The 25399-nt window shown below is 39.1% G+C and overlaps 3 protein-coding genes across 7 annotated transcripts in view; 2 read left to right on the plus strand and 1 right to left on the minus strand.

The window, feature by feature from the left end:
- tdrd1 (tudor domain containing 1) lies at window positions 1-10386 on the plus strand. 4 transcript variants are annotated; one of them, XM_079476346.1, is made up of 26 exons: window positions 1-207; window positions 766-933; window positions 1016-1068; window positions 2793-2850; window positions 3059-3173; window positions 3263-3326; window positions 3405-3488; window positions 3649-3828; window positions 3946-4089; window positions 4204-4372; window positions 4457-4540; window positions 4628-4804; window positions 5379-5486; window positions 5681-5851; window positions 5957-6208; window positions 6280-6414; window positions 6498-6605; window positions 6735-6905; window positions 7017-7358; window positions 7475-7591; window positions 7678-7794; window positions 8110-8277; window positions 8392-8763; window positions 8959-9033; window positions 9230-9267; window positions 9354-10386. In XM_079476346.1, the coding sequence occupies exons 2-26, from the start codon at window positions 783-785 to the stop codon at window positions 9411-9413; spliced, it is 3513 nt and encodes a 1170-aa protein (XP_079332472.1). In that variant the 5' UTR covers window positions 1-207; window positions 766-782; the 3' UTR covers window positions 9414-10386. The 4 variants fall into 4 exon arrangements, with proteins under 4 accessions (XP_079332472.1, XP_079332475.1, XP_079332473.1 ...); XM_079476349.1 differs by having other exon boundaries at window positions 128-207; window positions 4643-4804; XM_079476347.1 differs by having other exon boundaries at window positions 192-645.
- vwa2 (von Willebrand factor A domain containing 2) lies at window positions 9978-24440 on the plus strand. The gene is made up of 14 exons (XM_079476352.1): window positions 9978-10047; window positions 12386-12446; window positions 14891-14965; window positions 15536-15669; window positions 16142-16251; window positions 17593-17787; window positions 18039-18172; window positions 18246-18375; window positions 19385-19440; window positions 19523-19630; window positions 21366-21944; window positions 22026-22577; window positions 22673-22795; window positions 23478-24440. The coding sequence occupies exons 2-14, from the start codon at window positions 12395-12397 to the stop codon at window positions 23615-23617; spliced, it is 2388 nt and encodes a 795-aa protein (XP_079332478.1). The 5' UTR covers window positions 9978-10047; window positions 12386-12394; the 3' UTR covers window positions 23618-24440.
- afap1l2 (actin filament associated protein 1-like 2) overlaps window positions 23427-25399 on the minus strand; it is a 26526-nt gene continuing 24553 nt past the window's right edge. For both annotated transcript variants that reach the window (XM_079476351.1, XM_079476350.1), the window contains 2 exons: window positions 25024-25167; window positions 23427-24740 (listed from right to left, as the gene is read on the minus strand). In XM_079476351.1, coding sequence (XP_079332477.1) covers window positions 24714-24740; window positions 25024-25167 — 171 coding nt within the window. In that variant the 3' untranslated portion in view covers window positions 23427-24713. The remainder of the gene's footprint in view (window positions 24741-25023; window positions 25168-25399) is intronic.

Here is a 25399-nt window from a genome sequence, read left to right on the forward strand (position 1 = left end):
GGTGCACTCTCCAGTATAGTAGGTGGCGGTAATGCACCATAACGTTGGATGCCACCCGCCATATAACCAAAAAAGAAGAAGAAAAAGAGTCACGTGATTAATTGTCCCATTGGTCTCTCAATTGAGCATGCGCATTTACCGGTTTCAGCGCGAGGACATCTGAATGTTGTTCACACAACGGTGTTCACAAAATCTTCAATATATTCGGTAAAAGAACTTGGCAAAATTAGCACACATTTGTTAAGATAACAAACTAGAATATTACAAAGTTTATGGGTAAAAGAAAGTTACTTTATACAATAAATTTGCAATACGCATCAAAGCTAGCATGTTCAGACACGTGGCGAGTTTTTCTAGCAACTGAGAATGTCGCGTATACGCGCTGACATTGGATTACATTTAGTGCTTTGCATTCGACTTTGTATCTAGATAATGTACAAAAGTTTCAGTTTACTCATGTTGCGTGTTGTATTTCACGTTAGTTTAAAGTATTTCGCGTTAGTTAAGTATTGTATGACAACGTTACTTGTGTATCGATGTAGTATTTGGGCCTGCTACGATAAGAACACTTAGTTTATAGGGGGATTTTCTTAATTGCAGTTTATCCATTTCTGATTAAATCTTCGGGTGCACTTGATAATGCAGGTATTAGAGTTTGGGCTGTGCAAGACCGTATATATCTAGGAGTAGTATTATCAACTTTTGCATTAAACACACAGAAACCTGTCTGTAGTGTATAGCCTGATGGTATGTTACAATTTGCAGCAAAATAGTTGGGCAAAATGAATCCGGGCTTCATGCCAAGCTTGACGAGACCCAATCTCCCCCTGAGGAGACCTGCAACTGGACCAGGTTTATTTACACTCAGAAGTCCAGCACCAGCAGTTTATGCAGTAAATCAAGACCAGCTTCTAGCAAGTGAAGTTCTGGAGGGTAAGAGTTAAATGCTTTTTGATGTAGATATGTATGTCATCGATCCAGGTTTGATATTGATGATGTATTTTTTGTACCTTAGGTCCTAAGGGTGATGCTGAGAACAATGTGGTCTCAACAAAGACCAATTCTGATGTATGTATACAATAGCTTTTTATTAGGGTTCGAGTCCGAAGGGCTTGAAACCTATTGTATTTGTGGGTTTTCTTCTTCTTCTTTATATTATTATTCTTCCCTAAAACTGAATGGGCAGCCTAAACCGTAAGGCCGACAGAGCCGAGATTCGGTCAGATGGTAGTAGTCTTGCTCGCTATTCCGATACTCGGAGCCAGCCATGTCGGACCATAGGGGGCGCTACAGCGATGCTGAACGTGTTTGCGTTTGTAACCCCTAAACCGTTTGGTGCACACAAGTGTTTTATATCATTGTAATCATTGGCTCAAAACTTAAAAAACGTATATCTCCGATTTCATTTCCGGTCGCTAATTTGCATTTTATGGAAAAAAAAAGAACTAATCCCTGGATTTTTGCCTGATCGGAACCAAACCAACGCTGATGAATTCTGTGGAGAGTGAATGTGAATAATTATCAAAAAAAGTTGAAATTTAGATTCACCGTTGCTAAGGGCAAAATTGACACATCTTTGGTTGCCTTAACAATTGTGTATCACGTGACATTTGACATTTACACAAACTATCGATATCATATGAAAGCTCTCATAATTCCAAACAAATTTGGCTCTTGAACCATTGATGTCGATCAAACAGTTTGTGAGTTATCTGTGATGATGTTAAGAAGCTGCTTTTGCGAACTTGTCCTAGGTTTTTCAAGCGATTTCAAAATTTCCACCACAGTACAATTCTCTGGACTCTCTAGATCAATAACTATCAAAAACATGTTCAACTTTTTCATTTACGTGACCATTACAGGGTCCTTTATTATATTCAAGTGAACGGTGTACCTGAAAGCTCGCTACTCCTTAACAAATACTCCAATTGACTTGCCAGTAATCTTATTACACTAAACAAGCATGCAAAATATGATGGTGATCGGACAAGGGATACATTTCCTGTCTCACAGGAACAGTGTTAGACATATAATGCATTATACATTAAACGTTGCTCCATATTTACACATCTTTAAATATAGAACATGTCTGGGTGGTTGTAAGATGCTGTTTTGCTAAACTTAACACACACCTTTATTATGTACACCAGTTTAATTGCATGTAAACCCAAATAGCTACTCAGCAGTCACATGGCAGCAACTCAATGCATTTAGGCATTTAGACGGGATCATTTCTGATATGGATGTGACCAAATGAACCTGAAAAGATGATTCCCCTCAAGTGTACTCTATGTGCACATGTGTGTAATCATGAGTAGTGTCTATGAACCGTTGCTGACCGTATCTATAATTTTTCAGGCGTTGGGAGTATCGTCCACTTGGGTGTTTTAGGATGAGAGTCCTCTGCCTACTTGATGAAGGCAAAGCTGCATTAGATGCCTTAAAGTGCTCGTTAAACTTACATTTTCACATGCAAGTTTACATCTTGGAATTAAAATGTACTTATACCTGCACCATTTTTATTTATATTTAGTTACGCTGGAATAGGTTAGATGTGTCTCTGTTGATGCTTCAAGCATGGAACAGACTCAAATGGAAGTTTAAGTCATGTCATTAAATGTCAGATGGCAAGTATCTCATAAAAATTGCTAGATATCATGACAACCATTCTTACATGCTTTTGTATTCTATTTGAGCATTTTATTTGTATTCATGTAATCCTAGATTGAAGTCATGTCAAGATTACATACACATGTATATAATAATGTGGAGATTCCCTGTGTTTTCCACAGATGGCAGGGACCATGGTGGGCCCACTGGTGAAGTTGTGTAACTACTGCAGTCACCAGGGTAGGTTAGATATGTCCCCTTGCTGTATTTCAATGTTAATCATGGGATTCTTTGTGGAATATAAAATAACACAGACACACACACACACATATATTTAGAGGAAAGTACATTTACTTTTGTAAATCACTTTTGTCCTTCACTTCAATTAATTGAATTGAACATTAAAGTAAGTGGCTGAAATATGTTATCTTTTCATGCTTTGTTTTAGGTAACTTCAGGTGCACACGTTGTAAAAAGACCTGCTACTGTTCTGTAGCTTGTCAGACAGAGGATTGGAAAGCACATCGACATGTTTGCAAACCTAGTAACCCAGAAGTTGCCAGGTACTGCCTTTACTTTATTTAATGCTTACATATTTCTAGATTTCATAAAAAAGTAAGAAAAAAACATTTTAAAACGTATTGTCAATTAGTGAGAAAGCAAAGGATTCCACAGTTGTCTCTTGTGGAAATGGGTTTGGTGTCCTTCAAGTCAAGGTATGTCATGTTCTAACAGCAAAGCTTGGTTAATAGTTTAGCTATACCAAATGATAACCCGCATCATTTCTATCACAGGACAAATGCATTGATGTGGAGATGAAAAGAGTGTATCAGCGCGATTTGCGCAAGAACATGATTTCCAAAGGAACTGAGATACAGGTACAGAGTGTTTTGTGCTATATTGCAATTTACTTTTATGCATTTGGCAGACGCTTTTATCCAAAGCGACTTGCATTGCATTATATTAGACATTTGTATTTGAGAATATCAGTGTTTTGTTTACTACATGCACGCACTACATGTCATGTTTTCTACCCAGGGTACAGTGATTGAACTGAGGAACCCTGGAAAGTTCTTCTTCCACCTCCAGTCAGTGGAGAGGATGGAGTCCTTGAAGAACATCACCAGTGAGCTCCAGAAGGCCTACAGTACATCATTTTCTGCCCAGTACAAGCCTGAAGTTGGGGAGCTCTGTGCTGTTAAATATTCTCTTGATCGGGTCAGGAAGATAATTTGGACTTCATATCAGTTATTTAGCACTTTGTGCTAGTCCGTTTGATTTTAAATTTGCATACGTTTTTTTAGTACTTTGTTTTGCCTCTTTACACTGATGTAGAACTGGTATCGGGCTGAGGTTCAGTCTGTTGATGTGGCCCATCGAACTGCTAGTGTATTTTACATTGACTTTGGCAATGAGGAGGATGTTACTATTGACAACATAAGCCCTCTCTCTGCCAGCATCGACACTGCACCACCCTTTGTGAGTTCTTTTCATCTTTAATTCTATCACGCAGTTTACTTTTCCAATGAATTGTGGTACCAGATGAGGTCGTCATGTTTTGATTTTGCTTAAGCCATTTTTGTTTATTAACAGGCTTTGGAGTGTTGTGTGGCTGGGGTGACACCTCTGACAGGAACCTGGACAGGCGAATGCACTATTGCTGTTCGACAGTTGTTTGCTGGAAAGAGTCTCACTTGGACTGTGGTGGACGTCATGAATGACGGAACTCTGTTTGCGGTGGACATTCTTCTAAGCACACTCGGTATGGAATTCATCGGGTAATGTCTCGTTCACATAAACCTTTCCAAAGTTGCCATAAGTTGTATGATCTGGATCTGTGTTGCAGGCAAATACCTGAGTACTTTTCTAATAGACCAGGGCTATGCCGTAAAGGTTGTTCCTGACAAACCGCAGAGTGAACAAGACATCAGTGAGTTAATGCTTAATTTATAATCATGATGGTTAAAAGATTGAGAATGTATTGATTCGCTTTTATCTGTTCACATCCCTTATTTAGATTCTCTCCTGACAGCCTCCTTCGAGAACTTCAAGCGTTTGTCGGATGGAAAGAATGAGAACTCTGAAGCCAGGCCTCCTGAGCCTTTGACTCAGGGAGTGGGTGACAGTTTTACAGCTGTCGTCACACACATCCAGTCTCCTTCAGAGATCCTCTGCCAGAAGCTCGAAAATGCCAGTGAGCTTCACGCATGTCAATTTAAAGCACTTTACCCAGCACAATTGCATTCCTTTGTTTTTTTTACATGAACACCTGATACTATTACCAGAGATGCCTAATTCAAAAATCACACATTTACAGTCATAGCTGCAGGAATACACTACTGGTCAAAAGTTGTATGTTTATATATTTTTAAAACTAAAAATAAATGAACTAAGGGAATTATGTTGAAACTAAAAACATTTTTAAACATGTTATATTTTATTTTCTCCAGTGTAGTCATCTTTTGACTAGAATTAGTAGCAGCTTCTTGAGGTCTCACCCTGAGATGCTTTTTAAACAATATTGAAGGTGTTCCCATCTATTCTGTGCTCTTATTGGTTGCTCTTCATTATTCAGTTTAAGTCATCCATTTCAAAAATATTTTTTTATAAAAACATGTTTGCCGTCATAACTGTTTGCAAAATAATATTTTTGTCTACTAGACTAAAAGATTTTTAAACTAGCAAGAAACATTTCACATAGTGTATTAGTGGTTTTTATTTTTGCTGTTTAATATATTACATGGTCTGATATGTTCTTCTGTATGCAGGTATAATCCAGCAGCTGCAGGTCAGTTTGAGGGAGCATTGCTTAAACACTCCAGCTAGTGAGGACTTCAGACCTGCACCAGGAACCATCTGCTGCTCGCTTTTCTCTGGTGAGACGTTTGTTTTCACTTGACATTTCTTTATCCATTTATAAATTAATCTTATTGTTTAAACACAGAGAATGTTGCTGAAGCTGTTGTGCACACATAAGACTGCTCAAAAGACATTGCATATTATTTTTGTTTCTTGTAATGACCTGTAAACAGTAAGTTATATACTGTTAATGTCATCTTGTGCATTACAGAGGACAACCAGTGGTATAGAGCAAAAGTTCTGGCATATTCTTCAGAGGACCGTGTATGCATAGGTTACATAGACTTTGGCAACTCTGAGGAGGTTGAGTTGCAATGTCTACGACCCATCAGCATGGAGCTGTTGGCTATGCCAACTCAAGCAATTCCCTGTTGTTTATCAGGTGCAGTCAAAAAGTTAACAGTGTGAAAGCACTGATGTAGATTATAAAAAGGCCTCTTATAAAAATAACGTTCAGCGTAGATAATGTTTTTTAATCCTGTTTTAGATATAAAGCCACCCACCGGCACCTGGTCAGAGGAAGCCATTCTAATGGTGAAACGACTTGTCTCCAATCGCTTTATTCGAGTTGTCATAATGGGTAAGAAGGACGGTAGGGCTCTGGTGACCATGACCGACGAGTCCAGTGACCCCCAGACCAATGCCGGTGAGCTCTTGGTTACCATGGGATATGCTGTCGTAGAAAGTGTGCAGACAGAAAACATTGAACCAGCTGCACAGGAACAGTCTCAAATGCCTTGTAAGTCAAAAATTTTTTTCCGGTTTCCAGAAAATTGAGAACATTATCTCATGATTAAATTATTGCTTTAGCCCTCACTGGCCCAGCTGCTGAGAAGCTGAAGTGGACTTGTGCCGAACTTCCCTTTGATGGCCAGAAGGTGGAGCTGGTTGTCAGTACACTGAAAAGTCTTGATGAGTTCTACTGTTACAACTACAGTGCAGGAGGTGAGATTGTGGTCCGTCTCATTTCTTCTCGACTGATTCATTTGTTTTTCATCAGACCATTTAATTGTTTACTTGTTCGGCAGAGGTACACGTCCTGACAGATCTAACCCGTGAGCTCATGAAGCATTGTGAGTCACAGGGAGCTCCCTTCTCCCCAACTCTGGGAGAGCCCTGCTGTGCTCTCTTCCCAGGTAAATCTTCCCCATTGATATGTCAAGTTTACTCAAATAAAATTGTTGGCCTCGACTCCGATCCAGTTCACTGTATGTTAGGATTTTCAAAATATACACGGTTATACACGGTCACTGTCATCTTTGCAGGTGATGGCCAGTGGTATCGGGCTATGGTTCTGGAAGTGTGTGGAGTGGATAAAGCTAGAGTTTATTTTGTGGATTATGGCAACTCCTGTGAGGTGGAGTCATCTCGGCTGAAGGCCACCTCCCAGACCCTGCTCAAACTCCCCTACCAAGCTATACGCTGCTGGCTTGCAGGTTTGTTTTTCAAGACACAATTTTGATTCATTAATAATCAAATCTAGGAAGTCTTTAAATGCATAGAAAATGCATTCTCCACACTACCCACATTACATGTGTGTAATGCAGGAATTGAGCCAGTGGCGGCACAGTTGAGTAAAGAGTCACTTCAAAGGTTCCAGGCTCTATGTGCCAGTCAGCCGTTGAGCGGAAAAGTGCTGTACATCACTGAGAAAGGATACGGGGTGGAACTGGAGAGCGGAGGACAAAACATCGCTGCTCTGCTCATCTCTGAGCAACTGGCCAAGCCTTATGGACAGAAACAACCTCCACCAAAGCCGGCAACACCCTCCAATCAGATTGAGGCTTTGCCCACACTTAAAGTTATTGAACAGAAACCACCTGCTGAAGAGAAGTCTAAAGTGAATCACAGTGGGGCTGTAAATGGCCCAGCACAGTCAACCACATCAAGTAAATTGTTATTTGCTGTTTATTTTGTGTAGCTTTGTTCTTGTTTTTCAATATTTTGTAATTGTTGGATTAGTGATTTGTTTGATTTATTTCTGGTCATTCTTGTGGTGATCTAGGTGCCTTTTTCCATTTGGACTGGAAGACTTTGGAGTTGCCCTGCAATGAGACCTTTCAGCCTCGGGTGGCAGCAGTGATCAGCCCAAGTCTCTTCTATGTTATGAACCCTGGGAAAGGTGTGCATTTAGTACATGGGTAAAACTATGAACTTAAATCTCCAGAACTATAGAAACATAATGCATCTGATTTCTGTCCGGTCTAGTGAATGCTGAGGGTCTGAAGGCTGTTATGAATGATGTTGCAAAGTATTGTAGCAGACAGACAACCCCCACCACATGCCATCCCTTACCCGGTGCCGCCTGCTGTGCACAGTTTTCAGGTCGGTTTGACCTTTAGACTACATTTAATTAATAATACACAAGCATTTGTATTAAAACATTCCTGATTATCATTGAAAATAAGGAGGCACAGGTAAGAGACCATTCTGGAGATTCATTGGAATTCCTTTGCAAGCCAGTAATTTCATGTCTGTTGTAAAATAATGACACACTTTGCTCATGGCTTTTAAACTACAAAGGTTTGCTTGCAATGGGTAGATAACTCTTTTTTTTTTTTTTTTTGTACATACATGCGTTGTCTATATAAATGTTTAATTGAGAACCTTTTAGGAAGTGTTGTTTTTTTTATTTTACAGGTGACAAAAATTGGTACAGAGCTGTTGTGTTAGAGGTGACAGGCAAGCATGCGCATGTAATCTATGCAGATTATGGGAACATGGAGACAGTCCCCGTCTCTAACATCCTTCCCATCACCAAGGAGCTTCTCCAGCATCCATTCCAGATCGTCAGGTGTGCTCTGGCAGGTAAGAGTACCACCTGAATTTGGTCAGATTATGCAAAGTGTCATTAATTATGGACCATATTGAGGTTTTTTTCTAACTAGAATTCTGCTATAATTTTAATCCGTTTTTTAACAGGTAACAAGGATTTTCCTTCTGTGTGGCCCCCTGATGTTTTGGAACTTTTTGGGATGCAGTTGAGCGGGGGAGTTATGTCATCTGTTCAGCACTTTAATGGGACTTCCAATTTACTAACTCTGACCCAACAATCGGGCCAAGATGAAAAATATATTAACTCTGTTATCATCAGAGCTCTGGAGAGAGGACAGAACAAGGCTAACTCAAATCTGCCCGCCGACAAGAAAAAAGACCCTAATCAGAGCCAAACGCCGGCCGTCAGCACAAATAAAGCTGCTGATCAAACTAAAACTGCAGATGTTAAGAAACGTGACCTGGAAGATGGCACAAGTCTGATACAAAGTGCCAGCTACCCTAAGAAAGAGGAAACGGGTGAGAATTTTTTATATTTAACTAATTTTGTGCCTAGTGGTTTTGCAGGACAAGTTGTCTAGGGTCTTTGCTTATGAAATTTAGATACACAGGTGCAGCACCACCTGGTATTTTTTAGCTGTAACCCAAGGGTGTTATTTGAAAGCCTTGTCATCATATCCAGAATAGTTGTCTAACATTTATGTCTGATTTCAGAAAACGCAAGAAAGGCAGTGACTACAGTGGAATGCACTAAGCCAGACAATGTTACAAGCTCAAAGGCGGGCACTGGTAGGTCTTATCGACATTTTAGATGTTGTCTTTCAAGGGATTGAGCCACTTAAGAATGCTGAAATTTCTATCAGCTGTAGTCAGTCATTTCTATTTCAAAACGTGGATGTCTTGCACGAATGGAGTGATTTATAGTTAAGGCTCTAAACCACAAATGCACTTCTAGTTATGAAAATTATTTTGTGCTTTCTTTCAGCTCCTCCCTCGTGCTGCTGTCTTGACTTAAAGCGAAAGGTCGGCAGTTGTTTACCGAAAGCTAAATTAAGCCAAGGTGGATAATTGACTTTGTGATTTATCATTTGTCTTTTTCCTCTCTTTAGATTGACCGGATTGAGGAATTGATACTCCTTCTCATAAAAAATGTCGGTGGAACCAAGTAGTCAAGATTTAAACATAGTTGTTCATCCTACCTTTTTTTATTTACACTGTTTTTTATAAAGTTTTATATAGCAGTTTAACTACTACTCAGATTTCCTGTTCCACGAGGTCAGTTTTTTGTTGATCTGAGGCCAGTTTTGTTCAGTGTCTTTACATGTAGATTTCATAATGTTGCTTTGATTTAAGAAAAAAAAAACTTGAGTTCTTTCAAAACCTTTGTCATTCTTTATGGAGTATCTTCTGTGCTTGTTTTGCATAAGCTATATAGGAAAGAGTCTTGAACTCTTTAATATCATTTACAATAGACATTAATCAGTTATGCACATTTGCATTATGTATATTTTCACATTGAAATGGTTTTAAAGTTTAAAGAAACCCAAGTTCTTAAACTAGTGTGTTTGTAAATGAAGCACTGATCACTACTCGATTACTCAATTGTGTCTGATACGTCAATATACAATATTCGTAAGTAAAGCATGAGAGCTCCTGGTCTGGTGTGAATGTGTAACGAGTTAAATTGAGGATGGTATTAGTGCGGAAATAACTAAGAGGCTAATCTCATGTTCACTCGCATCTGCGGTTTAAAGCACACGGACGCTCTGTAACTGCGGTGAGGACATCTTGTGTATTGCCTCGGTAAGACTATCACGCTTTTGAATATTGTGTTTGGACTTTTCTGTTACTGTATCATATGAAAATCAACGAAAGTTTGCTGTCTCGGTCTTAGCGTGTGCAACACAAAATGAGAGGTAATTGCTGTCACAAGATACATTGTACCAATTTAAAGTTGTTTCTGCATTGCTGTGTACTCCGTCGCGATTCAAGGCGGGCTAAACGTTGCATTGACATATTTAAGTTCATTTTTTTGTTGCTGATGCTTTAATATTAGTGCTAAGTAATATCCAAACGATATTTAAAAAAAATATTACTGTGCATTTTATTTGAGAGCTGTTTCGCTATCACATATTTGCGTTTTTACGTCTCGACTTTATTGACGTTTACAAATCCGCGTTCTTTCAGAGCCACATAGAGGTGACTCGAGTTGCGCTTTGATCCTCAAAAGCTCTTCTCATCTAACGTTACTGTCAATCCTCTGTTTCCTGAGAGCCAGAGCATTACTCAAGGATTTGCAACATCTACATAAACCTGTTTTCTGTCTACAAGCATTGTTTTAGAAGCTTGTGTCAAACAAATATATAGGGATGTTGAAGAAATCTAAATTGAGAAGCAGGTGTACTTGTCAACTCGTAGGCTACACATTGATTAGTGTTGAGAAGACTCCAAGTATGTTGAACTAATATTATTTTAATACCCGAAGATAAATATATGTTTATAAGGTTATGCGTTTTTTTGTATAGGTTGAACTGGCTGATCCAAATATTACAGAGGGGCATCTTTGGTTAACAGTTTTTCATAGATGCAATGAAAGTGTAAAATACAATTATTAGACGAATGAGGAATACATGGAATTAACAACAAGGAAGAATTTGGGAGAGGAAAGCCATTGCTTTTTCTGTCACACTGATCACACGGCTCTTTTGTCACCCTAGATGTAAGTCAATGTTATCACATGGAAGGTATGTGAGGTGCTTTGAAAGAGACAGCTAGATTATTATCAACCTCAAAGAAGTTTCTATAAAGGGAAAACGTTCTGTCTGCTTCCTGCCCTTTTTCACCGCCAGGAAATAGGCAAACATCTTATCAAGACATGGTTTAATCACATTTCTTTTTACAGCTGTAGTTCAACTTTCTAAAGTCTCTCGAGAAGTAGGGAGTCAAACCCTGATAGATTTCATCATTTGAGGTCATCAAGAGTCATTCTCTGAGGACATCATGGGTCAGAATTACTTCGATAGTCACTTCATATAATTCCAAAGCTGATAAACACATTGCACTTAACGCCTGGAACCCGACCAACCATTTTGCAGATATAACACACACACACACATACACCAATGTGGGCTCACAGACTTTAAATGTCGCTCACACGTTAAAAATAGGTTTCAACAATTTTCTTGGACATACATCACACGATTAAAAGCCTATTGGGAAACACCATATTAAATGCATAATGGATGTCTATCCGTTAATTGGATTGAAATGTGTTGGTAATTCTAGTAGTCTTCTCTTGTGCCAGGTCTCTTTTTTTTAACATTGGTTGACATGGTTCGCTGGTAGGCTCTGAAATTAAATTCTGGGACCCATGACGGTGAATAATTCCGCTCTGGTTTGGATACTTGGCATTTGTCAACAAGTGCTTAATTTAATAAAAGTTTGGCTCTTAAAGATGTGATCTTTGACCTTGGACTCTGAGAATGTGGCATGGGAGTATCATGGCTGCAGGGTGCCACTCTGGGATGAACAGTATCGTGCTGTTTTTGTGCAGTCACTAAAGTTATAGCTCCGCCTACACCTTTCTCAGAACATAGATGGGTAAATGATTTGTCAGCTGTGATGACAGTTGACTTGTGCTTGTGAATGAAGTAAATTAGAAGATATTTTGAAGATTGTGTTGGTAACCAAAAAATGGCCCTTAGCCGTTGACTTGCGTTGGTTTTGGGTCGATACAATAGAATCAAAGGGGTACCGCCTTTTGATTACCAACATTCTTCAAAATATCTTCTTTGGTGTTCTGCAGAAGTAATAAAGTCATACAGGTTTGAAATTATAAGAGGGTGAGTAAATGGTGACTTTTTTTTATTTAGAATTTTTATTTTTGGGTGAACTATTCTTTTAAGGGTGGATTTTGGGTGACCAATTTGTTTGACCAATGACCTTGATTGTCAATAACCGCTTTGTTAGTGCCCTATTATCTTCAACCCTCATAAGTGAAATTCCCCCAAATCTTTCTTTCCTAAATTTGTTTCCCTTATAATCTCTCACAGATGATTTTTTCATTGTTATCATTCTTAAACCTTGTTTGATACAATTGCTCTCTTAAAAGATTGTAATTCTCGTTTTGTTCACAATTCAGGACTCCACGATGCCTTCCAGCAGACGACTGAATCTCCTTTTTATGCTCCTGTTTGGTCAAGGTAAAGGGATGTCAACCTGAGACCCTAAAGGCCAGATTTAAATCCTGAGATACAGGTCATAGTTGGAGATTTGGTTGAAAGAGAGTGCAACCTGAAACAAAAAAAATATTTATAAACATGACAATAGAACCATTCACACTACTGTGCATATTTGTAATTTATTATCAGTAATTCATTTCAAACATTTATCATTAAAATACTCGATGACGATTTTAATGTTTTTATAGTATGTATACAGTACATACCTTTAGCACCTTTTTAGGCAAGCACAATTTTGAAGTGGGAATTTGTTTGTCTAAACCAGAAACAAGATTGTCCATCAGCTAGTAATTTCACACTTTTACATTTACATACTTGGCAGACAGTTTTATCCAAAGCAACTTACATTGTATTATACTACTATACCTGGGATCTAACCAATGGCCATGGAGTTGCTAGTGCCATTCTCTAACCACTGAGCTACAGGAAAGCTCACACACATAGTTTTGAGGGAGGCAAAGCTATTTGCTTTAACTATTATTTATATGATTTATTATTAGATTATTTCTGCATTGTTGGCTTGCTCAGACCAGGCTTCAATGGATTTTTTCTAGAGGCATGGATTTGCTGAATCAAGATGTGTTCGCCCATGAAAATAAACACTGACTTAACCCTTGTGTTCGTCAAAGTTAAATCCAAAGCCAATAAAACATGTCCTGTTCCATAGCACAACATGTCAGAGTCCACCAGCGCGAGTTTGGCATTACCCAATATGAGTTGCCCTGTCCCCAAAAGTTCATTACTAGATGACTTAAAGCATTTATGAACATGAAAATAGAAAGCATTGACATCATCTTATTTAAATGTTTCCAGTTCTTTGCATATGTACAGTGGAAGCTAATGTACATGTTTACAGAAAGTTAGTTTTTTCAGTGCATTAGCTTTGGTAACAGTATTTGGTAACATTATTGTCACCAAAACAACAGTTTTCTGTCTAATTTGGTTTGGTTTTCTTATACATTTTTTATTTTAGTTGAAAGTTATTGGTATCATACATCTACTGTGAGCTTGTCTTTGACATGTAATTTTCAGATTTCGCTGCAGGACATACACACGTGTTTAAAACACACTCCAGCCTGCTGTTTTACAGGGTTAAAGTTGAAGTACCATAGATTTATGAAAGCTTCCCATAAGACAGTGTTTTAGGGGTTAAATATAGAAACTCTTTTCTAGAATATTACAAATTAAAATGTTCTGTTAGGATTTTGTTTAAAATTACTTTATTTCAACTGGATTTTGTTGTAAATTTGGCTTATTCTGCTTAATTTAAAAAAAGATTATTTTACCTTGCAACCAGATTTCACAGGAATCTGTAACTATTTTACGAGGTGGCTTATTCATATTTTGGCGACTCTGGATTAACCAGATCTCCACCATCAATAGAACCAAACCATTTACATTTTATGACCCTTTTAATTTTTCTCTGAACGACTTAAAGGCCCCTGCCCCTCATCGCGCCGGGGTCCCACAGGTTTCTTAGGCCGACGACTGTAACCATGGCGAGGTCCTGAGAGCGGCCCTCCTCATGATGCACGAGGAGACAAAAGCACATGAACTGTGTGATTCTCCGTAGGAGGGTACTTTCCTCTCCTCCTTGCTTCGGGGTGTTCACATGGCCCCTGACTCTCAATCAGCGAATGTATGCGTGAGACAGCACGTCGGTCAGACTCCTGCTCACTCGAGCGGGAAACACAAGCCTGTTATGGGACAGATCGACTCTTCTCTTGACGTCCAGTGGGCGTTGCTGGAATGCAGATTGCTGTGAATTATCCCCCTTCGAAGGATGTTTAGCACCAGCCGCCTGTCAAGGGGAGCAGGTTCCATACGAAGCCCTGTCTTGGGGGCAGGGGGTCAACTCTGTTATCTAGGATCTGGGCTAAAATGACTCATTTGTGTAGCCTGTTGTTGACATTGACTGTGGCTGAAGGAACCGCAGGGACACTCTAAGAAAAACACGGTCAGGTCATATTTAACCCCCCCAAAAATAAACATAAACAAGAAGTTATATTACGCATTAAAAATCTACTTAGAGCAATAAAAGCTTTTTAATATTATATAAAAATGTATAGTATAGTACATTACAGTACAGAACAGTACAATATAATATATACAATAAATACAAGACATTACATCAATTATTATATACTATCTAAATATTACATAATCATTCTTTTATTACAGTAATGAAAAATAGGATGTGTTTATTTATTATAAAATAATGCCACAATTAAAAAAATGTGTCCAGTGTAATCCTTATAGTCCTTACAGTATTTAAAAAGTCATCATCAGTGTTTTTGCACAATGTATTTTTCGCCTTTTCTATTTTGTGCATGTGTGTACATGCAGTTATGAGGGTATACTGTTGCATGAATTATTCTTACAGTGCTTTCTCTTTCTCTTTACAGTTTGGTCTATTTTTGCTGTGCATGAGATTCAGACGGATCATGAAACCATTATGAAGATCAATGCTGCTGGAGAAAGTGAGCGAATGCAAAATATTTTTGTGTTTCTGTGAATAATATTGTCACTCTCACAGGATCAATACAAAGCAGCACGGTAGTGATGATGTACACCAAAGTATGTAAAATGGTTATCTGTGAGTAGAATCACTGATCAATGTCTATACAAGTGTCGGAGATGTCTGTTTGTGTGTGAAGAAAAACCTGTGTTTGTATGCTTCTGCAGACGGTGGGATGTCATGCCGCTTGTATCTAATTATTGTCATTATGACAGACGGCGGGTTGTAACATGACAGCTACATGGATAATAATTTAGCTGGTTGACTAGCACAAACTTGTGTAATGTGTATTTGAGTATTTGTCTGTGTTAGAACATGCCACAAACGACAACTGAGCCCTTTACGTGTGTCAAACACAGGCCAGTGTTTTTCAGTTCACTGCAGTGTTGTGTTTAATGAAGTGTATGGGTTAATCCTATTATGCATGACTTTTGTGTGCTGATACATCAGTGTCCATGGTGCGATCAGTAGCCATTGCTGGAATTCAGATTATGTTTAGCTCTTGTGTTTTTTCTTTTGTGTGTGTGGTTAGTGATGCAGTGCTCGGCAGCCATGGATATTCTTTTTGTGATGGATGGCTCATACAGCGTTGGGAAGGGAGGATTTGAACGATCACGGCACTACATGTTAAAGCTGTGCGAGGCTCTTGACATCAACACAGATAAGGTAAGGACATGCCTAATCAAATGTATATTTAAGGTCCAATGCGTAATATTTTGCAAGATCTATTGACAGAAATGCAATGTAATATACATAACTTTATCTTCAGATGTGTATAAAGACCTTACGTAATGAAGCATTATGTTTTTATTACCTTAGAATCAGCTAGTATCATCTACGAGTACGTAGAGCGCGGGTCCCTTTACATGGAATGCGTCATGTTGTTTCTACATCTTTGTCCTCTGTCAGCTGCCGTAGTGCTTCGAATGGGAGTGGAGTGAGCCATTGGTTGCAATTTGCAATCTCACCACAAGATGCTGCTAAATTTCATACAATGGACCGTAGAAATTTTACTCACACTTTGTCCTATCAAAACTTAACTCATTGTTGGAGGAGCTATCCTTTTATTGTTTGGAAGACTATAATGCAGATCAATTAAACTGTGTCCTTCTCCTGTTTTTGGTGTGTTTTTGACTAGGTGAAAGTTGGTGTGGTTCAGTATGGCTCCACACCCAAACTGGAGATCAGTCTAGACTCCTACAACAACAAGAAAGACCTGAAGAAGCGGATGAAGAATATCCACTATAGGTACAGAGATTAATGCGACTGTGTGTGTCTGTTTATTCATCAGCACTTCCTTTTAGAGGCATCTTGGACCGTTTTTTTATTTCAGCATTGAGAGCAAGTCATCACAAGACACGGGAACCTGTGTTTACACTGTACACCTTTTACAAGCGTGTGCATGTGTATCTCAGCAGTGTGTTCTGTTTGATAGATGGTTTGGTGAGGTTGATTTAATGTTTTTTTGTGGTGAAGGGTGCACACGGTTCTAAAATGACTAGTAGCAGATTTACGTTATGAGCTTGCAGCTGGTCGGAACTTCATCACCCGACGAAAACATCACCACTTGTCTGTCCAGTTGAACAGCTGTGAGTGTAAATGATGGAGAGGAGCTCGGCTTTACACATGCTTTCTCCTCCACCAGTGTTCAGTCCATATCTCTGCAGGATAGAGGAGATTATGTGCTTTAGCACAGGATAAATAAGCTTTGTTAGTAGCTGACTATACAAAATGTAGTTGTTGAATTGTTGCTTGGGCAAATCACATTGTTTGAAATATTGTAGGCAGGCTCTGACAATACATCATTTCTTTTTAAATATTTGCATTACCAGTCTGACGTCTGGAAACACTGATTTATATTTCTTGTGATCTTGTTAATGTTTTGTCTAATGGCTTAAATGGTTAAAGTTAGATTTGTGCATTCATTGTTTCTATAAAGAAATTGCATTAGAAAGATCTTGTAGAAACCTAATAATGTTGAGTTGGTTTATGTTTCATAAGCGATGCATTAAGGACACATTGAAGGTAAGGAAACTGAAGAATTTTTTGTTGCTTAAAGGAATAGTTCACCCAAAAATGGTTCCCATTTTTTTTCATAGTATGGTCAAGTCAATAGGGACCCTTTTTGGGTGAACTATTCCTTTAAGACCCTTATAGACCCTTGTCTTGAAACTGCTCTAATTAAATCAATATAAGATTAGACAGAGTCGGTTTGTTGTCAAAGTTTTGTTTTTAGTTTTATTGTAGTTTTATAAATATTTTGAATAAGCTTTCATTTTTATATTCTGGATGTTAATAAAAATTGTAGCTATTTTGATTTGTGCTTTTGTCATTTTATATGTGTTTTTGTTTTTCATGTAAATGTAATTTTTAGCAATTTTTAGTGCTTTTTTTTATTATATATATATATATATATTTATTTATAAGTAATCTTTAATAACCTTGGTGGAACCTGTCTGTGTGCGTTCTCTAGCTAACACGTTCATTCAAAGTACTGTATACTTTATAGAACCCATAACATAATGCTAACACATTGAAAACCAAAACTGAATCTGTGTCTATATAATTTCCTGTCTCTGTCTTGTTCAGAGGTGGCAGCACACAGACAGGTCTGGCTCTCAAGTTCGTTGTGAGGAAGGGATTTTCCGGCGTAAGTAATTCCACAGTGCCACGCGTCGCCATCCTTTTATCCGACGGAAATTCCCAGGGTGCCGTGCAGCTGGCAGCCTCAGAGCTTAAGCAGTCTGGAGTGGTTCTGTTTGGGGTGGGCATACGTTACCCAAGGTAAGACACAATGTCTCCATGAACACAGCTGGGAATGTTTTTATTTTATTTTGTGCGGATTACTGATTTGGATCTAGTTTGGATGAATGATGCAGCTCAGAGCTCTTTTAGCACCATGCTTTTGTATCTCTATGCATATCACTAATATTGTACTGCAGCGTGTGTTGTAGAATATGCAGGTAAATATGCCCTGTAACTGTGTGTAAATGGGGAAACATTAACATTCCTCTTCTCATCATTTTTACCTTGAGGTGGGAAGAGCTTCGTGACCTGGCCAGCAATCCATCTGATGGTCACGTGTTCTTTGCGGAGCACTTTAGCGACGCTGTGAATGGATTGCTCACCGCCCTCACCACCGCATCATTCTGCACCGCCATTCCTGCAGGTAAAAGCCTCACCTGAGGTTCTATCCACAGCTTCTGTGAGGTGAATCTGAGCTGTGATGTTTGTGTCGACAGGGTGTGAGGTGGAGTCATATCCATGTGTGCAGAAAACCCTGGAAACAGTCAGAGAGCTCCAGGGTAACTTCATGTGCTGGAAAGGGTCCAAAGGATACTCACCATATACCTCACTCTGCCCTCATTACAGGTAAATGCATGTGAGAGGTTTTGAGTACCTCACAGTAAAGAAGAACTTGTGCTGTGAAGCGATTTACATTTATAATCTAATTAATCACATGATGTGGCGATTAATTAATCTAATTAATTGCAAATAAATCACACATCACATTTGAAGCCAAAATAGCATTTAAAGCCATTGCATAAAAATACAGAAAGTAGCTTCAGATGTTCAGAAGCTTAAACGGCCATGATTTTGTTTTTTGGAAGCTGAAATATTATTTGTACACAATTAAAGTCCAAAACTGTTTGGTTACCAACATTCTGAAGAAATATCTTAATTTTCCTCAAAGAAAAAGTCATTCAGGTTTGAATCAAAATGAGGGAAAGTAAATGAAAATAAGCCATATCGCCAATTCATTAGAAGTATAAATATTTAACTTTTTTTTATTTCAATACTGTTTCAATTCTTTGAAGAATCAAAAACTGCCTGTAGGTGGCGGTAAATATCATTGGTTCATTGGATTCACTGAATTGGTCAAGTGATCAGGGTATTGGTTCATTGATTCACCCAGTTCATTCATTCACTCAAGAAATGTATTCATTATGAAACTAAACCACGCTGTGTGTTCCTCAGAGATGCACAACACTCCTGTTGTCTAAAATCTACATGACATTTGCACTCACAGTTTTTTGGACTGAAATAGCCAGGACTGTATGATATTGCGCTTGTGTGATTGCATAACCAAATACATTTGAGACAAAAGCTCAGATCAGGATAATCTTTCATTTTAAGCTCTTTCTTACAGTATTCTGTATGTTATATCACACAGTTGTTGCCAATCAACTATGAAATGTAAAATGACACAATTATGTCTGGGGCGGGCGGTTGCGTTAAATGCGTAAAACATTTGGATCGCATTCATTTTCCATAACACATTCATTATAATTAACCATTAAATGCACAGCTCTAAAGTGTGTATGAATTGCCTAGAAACATCTTGTCTAACATGAAACTGGTTTCACTTGTGTGTATACAGGTATAATAGAGTTTACAAGGAGCACCCTGTGGTCTGTCACCGAACAATATGTCCAGGTAAATCTCATCCCATTAGATTACTGCAGTGATTTCATGTTTTGAAATAATAAATATTACTGATAATCTCGTCTCTCTTTAGACCCCTGCGACTCACAGCCCTGTCAGAACGGAGGGAAGTGTATTTCCGAGGGCCGCGAGAAATACCGCTGTGAATGCCCCGCGGGCTACGGCAGTGACCCCAACTGTGGTGAGTTAAAATTCATGTGCCCAGCTTCCTATAAACTGCTGTCTCACGTTTACTACGTGATGTGTGTGTCTGGATTGTGTGTTTCTCGGATGTTAAATTCAGCATGTGGTTTTACGTTACACCGGGGCTCAGCTTTCAACCTAGGTCATGGTTGACCGAAACATACTTAGATCCCTCATAGGTATTTTTCCTTCTGATGGAATAGACAGTTTAATTTTGGTATTAAAATCACTTGTTTCCTGTTTAGAGGAAAAAACTGAAAGAAACCTTATTGTCTTGGGCAGTGATATGGAACCAATCCTGTAATCTAGTACTGTAGCGAAGTAAAGCTGCTTTTGAGGTTTTTAGTTCTAACTTTTCCCACCACCCTGTCCAAAGACATCCTTTAACCAGAGCTGAATAGACAGCTTCACGTGGACACACGTGCTGACCCGTGAACTTCTGGTCTGTGTTTGGTTATAATGTTTGGTATTCACTTATTTATGTTAATATATTATTGTATATTAATTATATTAAATTACATTTAAACAATTCAACAGTTGATTCTTTGCGGATGTCCATCGAGCCACATAACATAGGTTTGTTGTTGCCCCTGAACCAATCTATAGACGAGGCTATATTAGTCCTTGACTAATGCCCTGGACTGCTGGGGGCTTCCAAAGCCCCAGGCCAACAGCCCGAGACATTTTTAGGTACTTTACTGAGACTTTACTGTCTTGTTTCTTAACAACACATTTCTAAACTCACATTTTAGTATTTTAGAATTTAAAGGAAATTTAGAAATTGACTGATTTTAATCTTTGATGTGGCTTTACTGAGTCTATAATAATGATATTAAAGTTATGTTTTCACAGAATGTTCTTTACATTTTATATATAATGATTTTGTGTCACTATCTATGTTGGATTGTCAACCAGATATTGTCATATGTGTACTAACATATCAATATCACGATTATTGTCAATACCAGTGCCAAATTCAAAATTGACTTTAAAGGGATAGTTCACCCAAAAAACTTTTTATCTGTTATCATTTACTTTACCCTCTTACAAACCTTTTTCAGCAGAACACAAAAGAAGATATTTTGAAGAACGTTGGTAACCGAACGACGGCAATACCCGTTCACTAAAACCACAAAGCCAATGCAAGTGAATGGATACCTCTGTTGTCAGTTACTAACATTCTACAAAAAAATGTCTTCATACTGTGGACGTTTGAAATAACAAGAGGGTGGATAAATGATGACACCATTTTAATTTTTGGGTGATCGATCCCTTTAAGGGGCTATTTTTGGTCGTTTAATGTTAGCCTACTAAGCCAAGTGTTTCTTAATATTTTTTACCTAAATCTGTAACACATACATTTAGAACAGGGTTGTGTAATGAGATTCAGAGATGATAGATGTCAACAGTCCCCCTTACTTCTATTATAACGTTGACATTGAATTCTGGAGCCAATCGGAACGTGATGACACATCTAACCTCCTCCCATCACTCAATGTGAATAACAGGAAGAGTTTAGATCAGATGACCTCACTTACCTCCAGCGTGGAAGACAGACCTTTTTGTTTGTTTATGCTGCGCTTTTTGTGTGTAAATGGGAGTAAAGATGGTATGGAATGAAATCTCCTGACTCACGTGATACAATCTTTGATCTTCAAAACAAACAGGAGGTGGAATGTTAGCATGTTCTTTTGTCATTCAACACGGCTCTTAATCCCCATCTTCTCTTCCAGCTCCCGTTCTGAGCTTCGACTGCTCCGTGGACGTTCTCTTCCTGGTGGAGGGCTCCGCAGCTCTCACACTTGAGGGCTTTTTGCGGTTCAAGTCCTTCCTCAAGCGCTTCATGCAGGCCGTGCTGAGTTCCGACACCCCAGTGAAGATGGGTGTGGCCCAGTACGGCAGTGACGTGAAGATGGAGGTTAAAATCGGAGAGCACAGAGACCCAGCGAAGCTGATCCAGGCCGTCGAGGGTATGCAGCACCGAGGTGGACAAGCCAAGACCGGAAATGCTCTTCAATACATCACACGGCACGGTTTTCAAAGCTCGCCCATCTTCGCCGACGTCCAGGACGACCTGCCGCGAGTGGTCGTGCTGCTCACGGGAACGCCGTCGGTGGACCCCGTGGTGGAGCCGGGGAAGTACGCCCGAGACAGAGAGATCTTCATCATCGGCGTGGCACCAGAAGGGATGCGGACTGAGATAAACAACATCACAGGGAACCCTCAGCGCACCATCATGTATCAGTCACCGGATAAACTGAGCACTAAGATCCCAGAACTCAGAGCCAAAATTTGCAGCGTGGACAACCAGGGTAAATATCTGCTGTTTGTTGGAAATTTGTCTCAAATTTGACATTTCCGTTGTCATATTCAATCTTTTTGTCTAAAAACAGGTTGTTTGGGTCAAGCGTTGGATCTTGTCTTCGTGCTGGACGCCTCCAGCGGTGTGGGCAAAGACAATTTCGTCCACCTTCAAGACTTTGTACGAAGCACCTCTGTGCAGTTTGACGTCAATCGGGACTTGGCTCAAGTTGGGCTGGTGGGCTACGGAAGGAGACCTGTTACGGTTTTTGACCTGGACAAATATGATTCGGGCTCCGCTGTGCTGAGGGCAGCGGGAGATGCGTCGTATCTGGGCGGGAAGGCTTCAACTGGCTCCGCCCTGCTTCATGTCCACTCCCACAGCCTGACGGTGGGGAAGGGGGCACGGCCGGGAGTCAACAAGGTCGTGGTGGTGTTGACCGACGGAACGGGGGCAGAGGATGCTGCAGTTCCCGCCCAGAAGATCCGTGATGACGGTGTGTCTGTGTTTCTGATTGGCATCGGGGACACACAGCATGAGGTTCTCCTCCGCATCGCTGGCTCGGAAGATCACATAATCTCTGTGCCTTCCTACGATGACTTAAAATATTCAGAGGATGTGCTGGTGCAGATGGTGTGCACAGGTGAGGCAGGATGAGCTCAGATATTTTGAGACATAAATATTTAACAGAAACTCTGAGATTGTAATTGTTTTGTGTGATTCTGTCTTTCTCTACAGATGTAAAGAAACCGGTTAATCTGTGCAGTCCAAACCCCTGTAAGAATGACGGCGTCTGTCTACAGTCCAACGGCAGCTATCGCTGTGAATGCCAGGGATGGAAAGGCCCCCACTGTGAAACACGTCAGTATCTATAACTATTAAAGAGTGCATTATTTTCTTTAAGTAAATACACATGTACAGTACAAGGTCAGATAAGTGTATTGGATTTCTTTTTCTACAACTTTCGTAGTTTTGCTCAGTGTTATAAAAGCAAGCTTTTAGAGTTAATTGTGTATCATACTGTGGGTATCACTGCTGTTTTAACACGTAAAATCATCAGTATTTTCATATTTTTATGTAAAAAACATTTAAAAGTTAACAATTAAAATTATTGAATTATTCTTAACAAACTATTTTGTACCCTGTTGGCATGTTGTCTTTCCAGAATACAAATACATTTTGTTAGATTAACCCTCACACAATATTCACAATGTCCTCTTTGATAAATGGGTGAAATTTTGCTTCTCTATTATTTCGATGTTGTTTAAATATACTTATTTTACTTCAAGAGTAAAAAACTTTTTTGATAGTTCACTTAACATATTTTACAATTTATAAGTAACTTTGCAACAGTCTGTAAAGCATTAGTAGACCGTCTCTCTAATATCTCTAATAACACTTTCCGTGATAGTACCGAAAAACTAGCAATTCCTTGTCAACTTGTTCTCCTAACCTTAGAGTGGGCTATCAAAATAAAGTATTACTCCGATTTGATTATGAATGCATGTATGTTTATTTTAGTACACGTGTATTTTTCTGTCAGGAATCAGAGAGCAGCCGTCCAGAGGAGATCTCCCCAAACCTGCAGCTCTGAGGCGCCGCCTGCACAAGAGCGAGACAGAGCTACTGCAACGCTATCGAGCGCATCGCAGGAGACACATATCCAGAACACAGTACACATAAGCAGATCAATGTACACGTACATGTCTAACATATAACCAGAGCCAAAGTTCAGTAATACAAGTACTTCTCTGTGAAAATTGCAAAAGCGTGACAAACAGGACAACATCACTGCAGCTAAGGAAGATCCAACACTAACAGTGTTCGTTCTCTTAACCCAGTGATTTTTTTTAAAGGAAGAAGACACCAGTTATCCTTTCATTTCATTGTCAAACGACATTAAGGGTCCGGTAACCAGAAAACCAGAGGATTGTGTTAGATGGAGTATTGGAGATCCTTAACGAACATGTTTTCTATCTGTTTTACGGTCTGTTTTGTTTGGAAAGCTTTGTTTTACAGTAAGCTTCTTTAAGAGGCTCATTCGTCATATTTATTTTGTTTTCTCAGTGGTTTAGCCTACTGTTACACTATTTTTTCATAAACCTAGAATTTTTTTGTGAATCCTTACCAGTATTTCTGTTTTGGTGCCACCTACTGGAAAAACTACTGCAGTTACGTTTGTAGGTTTCAAGGTTTGTCTAGTTGCAACATTTATTATACTTAGTACAAACTTTTATTTGAATAAAAAGTGCATGTTTCAGCTAGCATACAACAACACCGAACAGATATGTAATATATATTCACATCTTGGCTACCAGCATACATGAACCAAGCTACAATGTACCACATGTATCAGATGTACCAAATGGGTTTTCATCGTGATTTAAACAAATTGTGATTTTCAATGCTCTTTTTCGTCTCTTCTCAATAATGTGCCCATCCATGTGTTATACAAAATGTTTCAATAAATCCCTTTCCGGTTTCTTACATAAACGTGACTACAATAAAAACAGTTGTCGTCCAGTGGCATTCTCTGGCAGGGTAACATAGTCGGGGACCAAAAAAACATATTGTCAGCAACAAAAAAATTGTTGGATCAGCTGCCTGCAAGCACAGCATCTCAGCCCCGGAGAAGCAGATATGAGGGGAGGTGTGGCTTCAGAGGCGGAGCCTGCAGGTTATTGGGCACACCCTCTCTCCCTCTTTGCCTCAAGCATTTGCCTTAGCAGTCCTTTGAGCTTTGGCTAAAAAGTCCATTTGATCTTTCTATTCCAATCCACTAAGTTGCAGATTTTTTCTCCCATTCCTGCACATAAAGAATATAAAAAAGAAATGTGTATTTTAGATCATATAACTGTTGTGAAAACATGTAAAGAAATATAATGACATAACTACTATGGGACAGTGATGGTATCAGATGGTTATGGTTTATACTATAATTCACCATGCTACAGTGTCGAATACTGTAGTGTAGGCTACTTCGAAAAATACCACAAAATGACCATGGTACATCTGAAGACATATACTTTTCTTAAAATCTAGAGCAAAGATCTTAGTTCAAGAGAATGGATGCTTGAGTGGATTGTAACCTTGGCTTTCTGCAGAACGTTTCCTTTGCTGGATGCCATGATGGACGGGGGTCTGTTCTTCAACACTGTGGCAGAGTTGACAGGTGAATCTCCATTGTTGATGGTGATATTTGGAGCAGGGGAGGGAACAGGTGCTGTCTTAGGCTATAATATACAACATACAACACAAATGAGCTTGAGTGGTTGATGCAGAGTACAGATACCTTACACTATCTTGAACCAAAGACCTAACTATTATCAAGTGTGCAAACTAGTAGGCTTAAACCAAGAAGTTGCTTATTAAAGGAACAGTTCACCCAAAAATATAAATTCATTTACTAAGACTCAAGTTGTTCCAAATGTGTATACGTTTCTATGTTATGATGAACACAGAGAA

The sequence above is a fragment of the Barbatula barbatula genome (genome assembly GCF_947034865.1).
Source record: "Barbatula barbatula genome assembly, chromosome: 16".
NCBI classification, from domain to species: Eukaryota; Metazoa; Chordata; class Actinopteri; order Cypriniformes; family Nemacheilidae; genus Barbatula; species Barbatula barbatula.